The 11,100-nt window shown below is 58.0% G+C and overlaps 1 protein-coding gene across 2 annotated transcripts; it reads left to right on the top strand.

Moving 5' to 3' along the window:
- The first annotated feature begins 584 nt into the window (after positions 1-584).
- On the top strand, positions 585-10,454 carry VPS11 (VPS11 core subunit of CORVET and HOPS complexes). Of its 2 annotated transcripts, XM_072979391.2 has the most exons (16): positions 585-759; positions 1,374-1,518; positions 2,247-2,382; positions 2,867-3,030; positions 3,160-3,407; positions 4,218-4,419; positions 4,711-4,862; positions 5,423-5,609; positions 6,232-6,375; positions 7,161-7,349; positions 7,886-8,047; positions 8,345-8,484; positions 8,747-8,949; positions 9,278-9,449; positions 9,799-10,021; positions 10,149-10,454. In XM_072979391.2, the coding sequence occupies exons 1-16, from the start codon at positions 620-622 to the stop codon at positions 10,311-10,313; spliced, it is 2,772 nt and encodes a 923-aa protein (XP_072835492.2). In that variant the 5' UTR covers positions 585-619; the 3' UTR covers positions 10,314-10,454. The 2 variants fall into 2 exon arrangements, with proteins under 2 accessions (XP_072835492.2, XP_078235660.1); XM_078379534.1 differs by lacking the exons at positions 8,345-8,484; positions 10,149-10,454 and having other exon boundaries at positions 9,799-9,988.
- The last annotated feature ends 646 nt before the right edge of the window (positions 10,455-11,100 follow it).

The raw sequence follows: 11,100 nt of genomic DNA, 5'->3' as shown, positions 1-11,100 counted from the left end.
TTCTTCTTCCTCCTCCTTCCTGCCGGCGTGCGCGAGCGGCGCTCCTTCCGCAGCGGAGCCCTCGGGCCGAGACGCGGCGCGCCCTGATTGGTGCACCCGGAGAAAGGCCCGCCTTCCTGCGCTCCCTATTGGGCCACGTCGCGGCGCCAGCCTCGGCTCGCGCGCCATTGGCTGACCCGAGCGGGGCGGGCCTCCACCGGCCTCCAGCTCGGAAAGGGGGGGAGGCTGCTCCTGAGCATGTACAGAGGGCGCCGCGCCCGGGACCTCTTTCTTCCCCCCCCACCTCGGCTTGCCTTCCCCGTTCGACCCGCCCTCTGCCCCGGAGGGCTCGTGGGAAGCGAGAGGTGAAGAGTGCGGCAGCGTGGCTGCGTTGGACTACAACTCCCAGAATCCCCTGGGCGGCATGGCCACCGGGGATGCTGGGAGTCGGAATCCCCACAGGGCCTTTCCGGAGCGCCGCTCCTGCTTCCGCCGCGGGGCAGGCCGAGCGGAGTGGGGCTGAACTACGAGGCCCAGTATCCCCCGCGGCGGGGAAGGCGGGCTCCCGGAAGCGCCCCGGTCACCTGACTGCCCCCCCCACACACACACCGCGAGAGGGAGGGCCCGCCCGCCTGTCAAGATGGCTGCCTACCTGCAGTGGCGGCGCTTCGCCTTCTTCGACTCGGAGACGCTGCTGGAGCCGGAAGGCCAGGCCGTCCTCCTGCCGCCGGGCATCGCCGTCTGCGACTCCGGAAGGGGCAGCCTCGTCTTCGGGGATATCCTTGCGGCGAGCGCCGTCTCTCTGTTCAGGGCAGGGCAGGGCAGGGGTGCCTCTGAGCGCGTCTAGAGCGCTCCCCTCTTCCTCCCTCCTCCCGGCTGAGCAGCTCCGAGCGGCCGTCCCGTGGGGGGGGGGGGAAAGAGAAGAGGCTGCTTCTTGACAAGGCTAAGGAATCCCATAACCCCTCCCCCCCCCTCCGCGCCTGTGAAGGCAGCCGTTCGCCAACCTGCCTTTTCATTGGTTTCAGTGAGAGGCCCTGGAGGATGTGGGGCCCCGAAAGAGAGCTTGCTTCGGCTGGGGCTGAAGGCACCGCGGAGAGGGGAGTACCGCCGCCGGGGTGGGAGGATGGGCGCCTGGAAGCTGCCGGAGAGGGGCTGGCTTTTCCGGGCTTCTGGGTGGGGAGCTTGGCCCTGGGGACCCTCGCCCCCCCCCCGGTGGGCCAGACGGGTGTTGCCCCCTCCTTCCCTCCCTCCCTCCCTCCCTCCCTGGGAGTGCTGCATGCCTGCTCTTTTGGGGCCCGCCGACCCCTTTGAGTTACAGCCCGGAACAAAGAGGGCATCTCCTTCCCTTCACGCTCCTTATGCGTAAAATCCCTTAACTGAGAGACTCCACATATGGAAGGCCAGATCTGGTTCTTGCCCCGCTCCCTGGAGCTCAGCAGCTTCCAGGCTTATAAGCTGAGAGTGACACACCTTTACCAGCTGAAACAGCACAATATTTTGGCTTCTGTGGGTGAGGATGAGGAAGGAATTAACCCTTTGGTAAGTCAGGAAGTGGAGACCTAGCCTTGTTCGTTTGCAGCAGGAAGTGACTGTGATCTTTTTTTTTCTACAGAGAAGGTGTTCTCTGTTCTGAAATGCAGAATAACGGCAGCCACTGCTTGGTGTGTTTCTGCACTTAAACTTTTAACCAGGGTGTCCAGAGATTTGGATTGGTAGGGGCTACTTTGGGATGTGGTGGCGCCGTGGGTTAAACCACAGAAGCCTCTGGGCTACAAGGTCAGAAGACCAGCCATCGTGAGATCGAATCCACATGAGCTCCCGTCGCTGGCCACATGACCACAGAAACTGTCTTTGGAGAAACGCTGGCTCTACGGCTTGGAAACGGGGATGAACACCATGCCCTAGAGGTGGACACGACTGGACTAAATGTCAAGGGGAACCTTTACCTTTACTTTGGTTTGTTGAAATTGTGAATGGTAACCATAACCCATGGCCAAGCAGAAGGAGCCCTCTTAGCACTGCTTTCTACGCTTCTGTCTCCTCCAGCTTGTTCACATCTATATTGTCCTACAGTGGTCTCTTCAGCTGTGGGTAACTATAGTTGTGTCCTTCCAGCACAATAGTTACATCTGCTATCCTGGGTCCAGAGGTTTCTCTTGGAAGGTTTCACGGGGATCATTTGGTCCTAGCACTACTTAACATTTGGATAGAGAGAGTTGTTAACTCCGAAGCGTAGTTTCTCTGAACACTCTTCTTATGATTGATAGGTCAAAGTTTGGAATCTAGAAAAGCGTGATGGTGGGAATCCTCTGTGTACAAGGATTTTCCCTGCAATCCCTGGCAACAAGCCCACCGTCGTGTCTTGCCTCACCGTCCACGAAAATCTCAATTTCATGGCTATTGGTGAGTAGAAACAAAAATGCTGCAGTGAGCTCTAAGGACTGAGCAGATGGCAGCAGGAATCGCAAAGCCAGAGAGGAACCAATAAGTGGGTTCCTAGACAAAGGCCAACCTGACCATCAGAAGAAGAAGCTAAAACAACCAGCCCGGCTCTGTTGTGCTTTGGAGAGGTCATGAAAACAAGCATTCCCTGGAAAAGGCAACAGCCTTGGGGAAAACGGGAGCAACACCAGACCTAACATGACAGAGTAGAGGGAGCTCCAGCCTTGTCTTTGCAAGCTCTGGACCAGGGCTGCTAACAGTTGAGGGGTTTGGAACTTAGCAGTTGATAGAAGTGGGGAAGCGACATGACGACAGCAACAGGGCTTTTTCAGAGAACATTCCTTTGGTTCCCATGCTTCTGCAGTTTCATTTGCCTTCCCGTACATTTGTTTAATAACTAGGAATGCAATGGAGCTTGTTACCTCGGCTCCCTTTTCTCCTACAGGCTTTGCGGATGGGAGCATCGTACTGACAAAAGGAGATATCACGAGGGATCGGCACAGCAAAACCCAGATTCTCCACGAAGGGAGTTACCCGGTGACAGGCCTTGCCTTCCGCCAGTCTGGCAAAACCACCCACCTGTTTGTTGCCACGACTGAGAACATCCAGGTGAGAGGATGGGTTGACAGTGGGGTAGAGACAAGGGGTGGAACCCCCCCCCCCCCGGACAGCTGGTCCAGGAACCTCCCTTGTGGCACCCAGCACTTCATTGTCGCATCCCTCCTGTGCTCTTGGCAGTGTTACACACTGTCCGTGAAGGATTATCCCCATCTGGAGCTGGACAGTCGGGGCTGTGGACTGCGCTGCTCCACGCTCAGCGACCCCTCCCAGGACCTCCAGTTCATTGTGGCAGGAGATGAGTGCGTGTACCTCTACCAGCCGGATGAGCGCGGGCCCTGCTTCGCCTTCGAGGGCCAGAAGCTGATCGCCCACTGGTATCGGGGCTATCTCATCATCGTGTCGAAGGACAGGAAGACCTCTCCAAAGTAAGGCTGGCCCCCAGGACAGCAGAGTCGCTGCTTTCGTGTGGCCCTGCCCTTTCCCACTCATGTGCCAGTTGGCAGTTTGAACCAGATGTAGGATTGGGCGTGGGCATGGTATTGTCTTCCTGCTCTCTCCGATCCTGTCTTGTTGTTCCCGGGAGGGCTGTTCGTCCACGTTCCTGAGGGCAAGAAGAAGTTTAATGTCTCCTGCAAGTTCTTCCTTGTTTTTTGTTCCTCATCTGCCATGAGGGGTGTTAGCCTAACATGGCTTTACGGCATTGGTCCCCGACCTTGGGCTTCCAGATGTTTCTAGACTACAACTCCCAGAAGCCACCACCTCTGCTGGCCAGGATTTCTGGGAGGTGAAGTCCAAGAACATCTGGGGGCCCAAAGTTGAGGACCACTGCTTTACCGAGGTCTTTCAGTGGGATTTGTACAGATATTGCAAATTGAGAACGTAGCTGTCATAAAACCCTGGAAAGTTTTACTAGCTATGTGTTGTCAGTCAGGAAGCAGGTACTCCTTCGACCAGCCTATAAAGCTCCCTAGGGCTACAGAATGGCTGGCCAGATGGGTGAATCTGTAGGGAGGGTGGGAATAGGAGCCCTGCCTCATTCAGACAGCTGCAGAATTTGGGTGCTTAGACAGTCCTTGAATAGGCCAGGCAGTTGAATAGCTGCCTGCCCAAGGGTATGTGAGTCAGCTTTGCTGTTTGCCCAGAAACATGGAGGTCTGAAGGCAAGGTAGACAGCAGGAGTCTTGAAGAAGCTGGGCAGAGAATGGCCTCCTTTATTCTTGGTCTCTCTGTGGCAGATCTGAATTTGCTGGGGGTGATCCACAAAATTCTGACAAGCAAATCCTGAACATTTATGACCTGGGCAACAAGTTCATTGCCTACAGCTCTGTCTTTGACGATGTGGTGGATGTCCTGGCGGAGTGGGGATGCCTGTACGTGCTGACAAGAGATCGAAAGCTGCACGCGCTGCAGGAGAAGGACACACAGACCAAACTGGAGGCAAGAGAGTGCCACTACGTCCCTTCGAGGCGGCTGCGCTCAGAGCTGCGGTCTTGCCTGCTGCGGCTCCCTCGGAAGCTTGGTTAAAGACCAGCTCCCTCAGGGCAGGGAGGGCCTTTGGATGTGGGAGCCATTCTGAACCTGCATCGGGCAGGAGGGTCGGCCAAGGCCACCACGGGCTTCTGCGGGACCAAGGTGGGGATCGTAAGGGGTTGAAGCCTGGGCTTGGAGGCCCCCCTGAATGACGCTTACGACCCCCTCCCTCACAGAGAAGGGCTTTCTTCCCAACAGATGCTGTTTAAGAAGAACCTCTTTGAGATGGCCATCAATTTGGCCAGGAGCCACCACTTGGACAACGACGGCTTGTCCGAGATCTTCCGCCAGTACGGAGACCATCTGTACAACAAGGGCAATCACGACGGGGCCATTCAGCAGTACATCCGGTAGGGCCCGGGAGGCCTCGGGCGGAGTCTTGTCTTGCTGGATGCTGTGGGGGCGAGGGTGGCTGGGTGGCCGGACTGGACCGGGACTCGGGAGAGCTGAGCTCTGTTTCCCACGAGACTCTCAGCCTGTCCTACTTTGCAGGAGTGTGTTGAGGAGAGAGCAGGGCGGAGAAGGGCTGCTCATGCCTCACTGAGTTGAGGGGTGGGGGTGCGGAGAGAGGCAGGAAGTGAAGATAGCGACGCTGTGAAGTCACCAGGCTGGCTGCAGCCTTGCTTGAGCTGCACAAAGGTGCCCCGCCCATCATCCCCTTACAGGTTCCCTGGGGCATTTCTTCAACCCTTGCTGTGCCCCCCAGGAGGCGGGGAATAAGCCCACCCTCCTGCCACACCAGTCCCTGTGGGTTGATCTGTGGAAGGCACTTTAAGGTTCTGTGTCTTTCTGGGGAGTTGGGACGTGCTCGTTAGGTGTTTGTGTGACACCTGTGGGTTCCCGGGGCCCTCCTGGCCCTTGGTTTTCCGTGACGGGGGACAGGGTCCCCTGAAACTCTCTTTCTTCTCAGTACCATTGGGAAGCTGGAGCCGTCTTATGTCATCCGCAAGTTCCTGGATGCTCAGCGGATACACAACCTGACGGCCTATTTGCAGATGCTGCACCTGCAGTCCCTGGCCAACGCGGACCACACGACTCTGCTGCTTAACTGCTACACCAAGCTGAAGGACATCTCCAAACTGGAAGAGTTCATCAAGGTGCCAGCAAGGGGGGGGGGTGGAAGGGAGGGGGAGGGAGGGAGGGGGCAGCGGGGCCTAGACCGCTCTTGGGAGGGGCTTGCCTGCATTCCCCAGCACGCCCCGATAGTCCTGGTGGGTGGGTGGGTGGAATACACGATGGACCCGTCCTTCAGCTGCTCTCTTCCTGTAGAGTGAATTGAAGCAGTAGACCAGCGGAAAGGAGGCCCAGGCCATCAAGAGCTTGCCCCACATTGCCAGAGCAGCTTCCCTCGCTTTCTGGGGCTTTGCTCCACTTTCCTCCTGAAGGTCTCTGGAAGGGGCTCCCTGGGGGTGGGAGGTGGAGGGGCACTTCCACAGGATCAGCTTCCTTATCAAAGGTGGGGCTGTTTGAGACCACACCACCCTGAGAGGAGCTGGGGGCTCCTCCTTTGCAGACTGAGGCTTTGCATTTGCTTGAGAAGAAGGGTGGGTAAGGGTGGTTTACCAGCCGTGGCCTGGGCTAGTTGCTGGGGCCAAGGAGGACCCCATGCAGCCTGCAAAGAGTTAAGACTGGATGTGCCGTTGGCTCTCTGTGGCAGGCTGGATGCCTGAAGCTGGGCTGCCCCTCCTACACCACCTCTGCCCTCTCCCTCCCACGTAGACCAGCGAGAGCGAGGTCCACTTTGATGTGGAGACAGCCATCAAGGTGCTGCGCCAGGCAGGCTGTTACTCCCATGCTGTCTATCTGGCCGAGAAGCATGCGCATCACGAGTGGTACCTCAAGATCCAGCTGGAGGATATCAAGGTGAGGCCTGCCTGCCCCTTTTGCTACGAAAGCAGACTTCATGGAATGCCTGCGGATGCCGGAGAAGTTGGGGGGGAGAGGTCTGGGAGACCTGTTGTCCCTTTCTCACCAGACAGCTGTCTTTCGATACTGCTGCAAAACATGGAGAAGGGGAGAAACCCAAGAATTGGTGTCCTCACAGTGCAGATGGAGAGGTGGTTGCCCTGCAAGGGCTTGGGAAGCTGGTAGCCATACCCCCACCCCCCACCCCCCAAATAGCTGCATCATTTGGCCATTGCAATGCCGCCTTTTCCTTTCTTAAAGCAGCCAGGACTACAACAGCAGGTTGTTTAAAAAACAAAAACAAAAATCCCAGTGCCAACCCTTTATATTCTTCCCAGTTTAGTATCTGGGTATGTTTATTTCTTTTTGTATTATGCCCTGATGTCAGTTCAAGTAATCAGTAACATTGTCTTAAACAGTATTAAAAACTCAAGAGAGTTTGTGGTTGTGTAACACAACTTAAAATATAGTTTGAAGAATGGAGAGGGAACAAAACCAGCAGATCAATAGAATGGGAACTCACTCAGCGTTGAACGTCTGGGCAGAATCGGCTTTTCACTTCCTGCTGAAATAATGGCCGTATCAGGTCCAGTTGGACTCTCAGAAGGAGGGTGTCTCGTAGCATTCATGCCAAGATATTTGGGCAAGGGCTTGCTGCAGCCCTTTGCTGAGCCGCTTGATGCCCTCCAGAGGCATGTGAGCAGGAGATGAGCTCCTTCGGTCTCCCTCTCCTTCTCTGGCAGAGCTACCAGGAGGCCCTGCGCTACATTGGGAAGCTGCCCTTTGAGCAGGCCGAGAGCAACATGAAGCGCTACGGGAAGATCCTGATGCATCACGTGCCCAAGGAGACCACAGAGCTGCTGAAAGTCCTGTGCACGGACTATCGGCCGGCGGGGGAGCGCGAGGGCCCTTCTGGGCTGGAAGGGAGGAAGGTATGGGTAGCAGCTGGGGCTGGCCACGGGTATGATGGCAGTAGCAAAGCCGTAGTGTGGCCCTTGATCTGACTGTGCCCCTGATGATTCTGCTGACAGCGGGGTGACTGTATGGTTCCTGCTGTTCCCTTAACAAAACACTCACTGGGAAATAAAATCCCAGGCTGCAGGAAAGCCTGGTTTGTTCACCTGCAGAGATACTGTGGAGAGAAGCCCAGCTTGAAAACCAGGTGTCCTGGACAGTTTGGGGGTGGGGGTGTCAGGGAGGGCAGGCGGAGAGCACCCAAGCGAAAGCATCGGTTCTCGGAGCCCCCGCCTGGCTGCTTCCCGCCCCAGCTCAGATGTGCTCCACTGCCGTCGCTCCATTGCTTCCCAGACTTGCCAAGAGCTTTGGGGCCACGGACAGGCCTCGCCAGAGGAGGCATTCAGGGACGTTGTGGGCAGGACGGGGGGCTTCGCTTGGGAAGGCGGGGGCAGGGCTCCCCGGGGCAGGGCGGCTTCTGCCTGGTGCTTTCCTCCCTCCTTGTCTGATGCAGGCCAATCCGGAGGAATTCATCCCCATTTTTGCCAACAACTCCCGGGAGCTGAAGGCCTTCCTGGAACACATGTCGGAGGTGCAGCCAAACTCTCCCCAGGGCGTGTACGACACTCTGCTGGAGCTCCGCCTCCAGAACTGGGCCCACGAGAAGGACCCGCAGGTGTGTCTCAAACGCACCTTCTCCCGTGACTCAGAGCCAGTGCCGTGGCTCTGTGATCCCGGCTGGACTTGCTTAGGGGAGGCTTCCCCTCAGAGCTATTTGTGGCCAGACTCTGGTGGCCCAGCCTGAATAGGCGCCTGCAGTAAAAGAGGCCAGCCCTCCTTAGCCCCTGGGCCTTTGGCTGGGTGACAGGTGGGGTGCGTGTGTGCTAGGATCTGGGCCTCCTCGCAGCTCCTGCCCCACTGCCTGGGGAGCCCTGCAGACGGTGCCACTCCTGTGGGTCTGGATCCCTTGCAGGTCAAGGAGAAGCAGCACAACGAAGCCCTCTCCTTGCTGAAGAGCGGGAGGTTCCAGAGCGTCTTCGATAAGGCTTTGGTCCTGTGCCAGATGCACAACTTCAAGGACGGCATCCTGTATCTCTACGAACAGGGCAAACTGTGCGTGTGGGGAGGAGCCCCCCCACCCCTTGGCTAGGCCTCTGGGATGTTGTTGGGGGTGGGTCTGATGTTTTCCAAAGGGCAGGGAGCTTCTGCAATCCTGGCTTGCATGGCGCCCGGAGAGTGGGATAGGAAACCGTCGAGCCACGGAGGGTGCACGCATGCATGCATGCACCTACACACGTCGCTGATGTGCCTTTGGCCTGGAACAGAGAGGTGTGCCCCTGGCTCTCACCTGTCCCCTCCCCCCCCCACTCCCCAGTTTCCAGCAGATCATGCACTACCACATGCAGAACGAGCAGTACCGGAAGGTGGTGGAGGTCTGCGAGCTGTACGGCGACCAGGAGGCCTGCCTCTGGGAACAGGCCCTGGGCTACTTTGCCCACAAGGAGGAAGACTGCAAGGAGTACATCACTGCGGTGCTCAAGCACATCGAGACCAAGAACCTCATGCCTCCGCTGCTGGGTGAGGGGGAGCCCCCCCCACTGCTGCTACTGGTGCGGAGGGGCAGGGTAGATAGAGCCTGTCTGGGAAGAGGGCTGCCTGTTGCAGAGGGCTGGAGAACCGAGAGCGCCAAGCGGCAGGCGGAACCCGAGGCAGGCGAGGTGGCAGCTCTTCTTCTGAAAGGGCTCGGTGAGGCCTGGCACAGGGCCGCGTCCTGACGATTGTGCCCTGGTTAGGTCGGGTCGGCTTTCTTAAGAGAGAGTTGCTTGTGGCTTCCTGTGTGTGTTTTGGGGAGACAAGGGACTCCCCTAGTGTTATGGGAACAGTGTTGGTCCTCCTCTTGTCCTAGTGGTGCAAACGCTGGCTCACAACTCCACGGCCACACTGTCGGTCATCAAGGACTACCTGGTCAGCAAGCTGCAGAGGCAGAGCCACCAGATCGAGCAAGACGAGCAGAGGATTCAGAAGTACCGGGAGGAGACCAAGCGGATTCGCAAGGAAATCGAGGAGCTCAAGGCCAGGTAGTCGAAAGACCTCGTTCCTGGACCTGATTTTGTCTTTTGCAGGAAGCCTCCCCCCCACCCCACCCCCGAGGGCTCAGCCCCTGCTTTCCTGACCTCCACCCACGGCTCTGCTCTCTCTGTGAGGATGCATTTCCCAGATCTTGGGAAAGGCTGGAAATGTTGTTTACGAAAGAGAAGCAAACCCGGGTTTCATTTGCAGGAGACCTGGGATTTGGGGGAGGGGGTCGGTTCTGGGCTCTAAGCTGGGTGTTCTGAGGCAGGCTGGGGGGGCCCTGGCCAAGGGGGGGGGGCGGAGTGGGGCGAGGGGGGCGTTGCTCACACAGCCCCTGCGCCTCTTGCCTCCCAGTCCCAAGATCTTCCAGAAGACCAAGTGCAGCATCTGCACCAGCGCCTTGGAGCTGCCCTCTGTCCACTTCCTCTGCGGCCACTCTTTTCACCAGCACTGCTTTGAGAGCTACTCCGAGAGCGGGTCGGAGTGCCCCACGTGCCTGCCAGAGAACCGCAAAGTCATGGACATGATCCGTGCCCAAGAACAGAAGCGGGACTTGCATGACCAGTTCCAGCACCAGGTGTGTGCTTTTGTGTGTGTGTGTGTGTGTGTGTGTGTGTGTGTGTGTGTGTGTGTGGGGAGATCCTAACCCTCTTAAAACGAGGGACCTTTCCTCCAAAGTGACCCCTTTCCCTCCCTCTTAACAGCTCAAGTGCTCCAACGACAGCTTCTCGGTGGTGGCGGATTATTTTGGCCGGGGTGTTTTCAACAAGCTCACCCTCATCACCGACCTTCCCCCCGGCAAATCCGCGGCCGCCCTTGATGCTGGTCTGCAGCGTGACCTGCTCATGCACTCCAAGCGGAGCACTTAGATGAAGGCGGAGCCTTTGCCCAGCGCTCCCTCCGCTCGCCTGACCGGAGCAGATTTGGGGGCTGGGGACTCGCAGGAGTTGGAACCTGGCCAGAGTGGGCCTCTTCAGAAGTCCAGAGCGGCCGAGTTTGTCTGAAGAACCAGTGCCCCTGCCCTGCCCCTGCCCTTGCTTCCTTCCAGCTCTGCTCCCTCGCAGTGCCCGGCCAGGGGCTGTGGGGCTTCTCTGCAGCCACAAGTCAGCATCGGGCAAAGGTGTCGGTTTTGGGTGAACGTTGTCCTTTGGAGAAGAGGGCCACCCGGGGGAGTCGCGCCCCTTCTGGGACCACAGACGGACTGGTTTCATCTCTTTTCCCAGGCTTTTCTCTGAGCGCTTGCAGCAGCTCCCGGTGGCGTCTGGCGCCTGAGCCCGGGGGGGGGGGTGTTGCTGCTGAAAAGGACAACTGCCCTGTTGTAGCTCAAATAAAACGCATTGCCCGGAGCTCAGCTGTGATAAGTGGTGTGTGGAGCGGGGGAGGGGCAGGTCTTCCCTTGGGAATGGATTCCGAGGAGAAGCCCTGTGGAACCCCAGGGCTCTTCTGCCGCCTTTTCCTTAGTGATGCTTCCCTTTCGTTCCTCCAGCGGGTGAATAGTAGCACAGGGTGGGGTGGGGGGGCTTCTTTTTTCTGCCCTTCCTAAAGGCTGCCAGGTCAAGGGGAGGCCCAGAGCAGCTCTTCTGGCAACAGGAGGAGTCTTCGGAGGCTCTTCCCTGTTCATGAAGGGATCTGTGAGTTCCAGTCAAGGCCTTACAA

Source organism: Pogona vitticeps, chromosome 8 (genome assembly GCF_051106095.1).
Source record: "Pogona vitticeps strain Pit_001003342236 chromosome 8, PviZW2.1, whole genome shotgun sequence".
In the NCBI taxonomy this organism is placed as follows: domain Eukaryota; kingdom Metazoa; phylum Chordata; class Lepidosauria; order Squamata; family Agamidae; genus Pogona; species Pogona vitticeps.
This window is presented reverse-complemented; position numbering and strand designations above follow the sequence as displayed.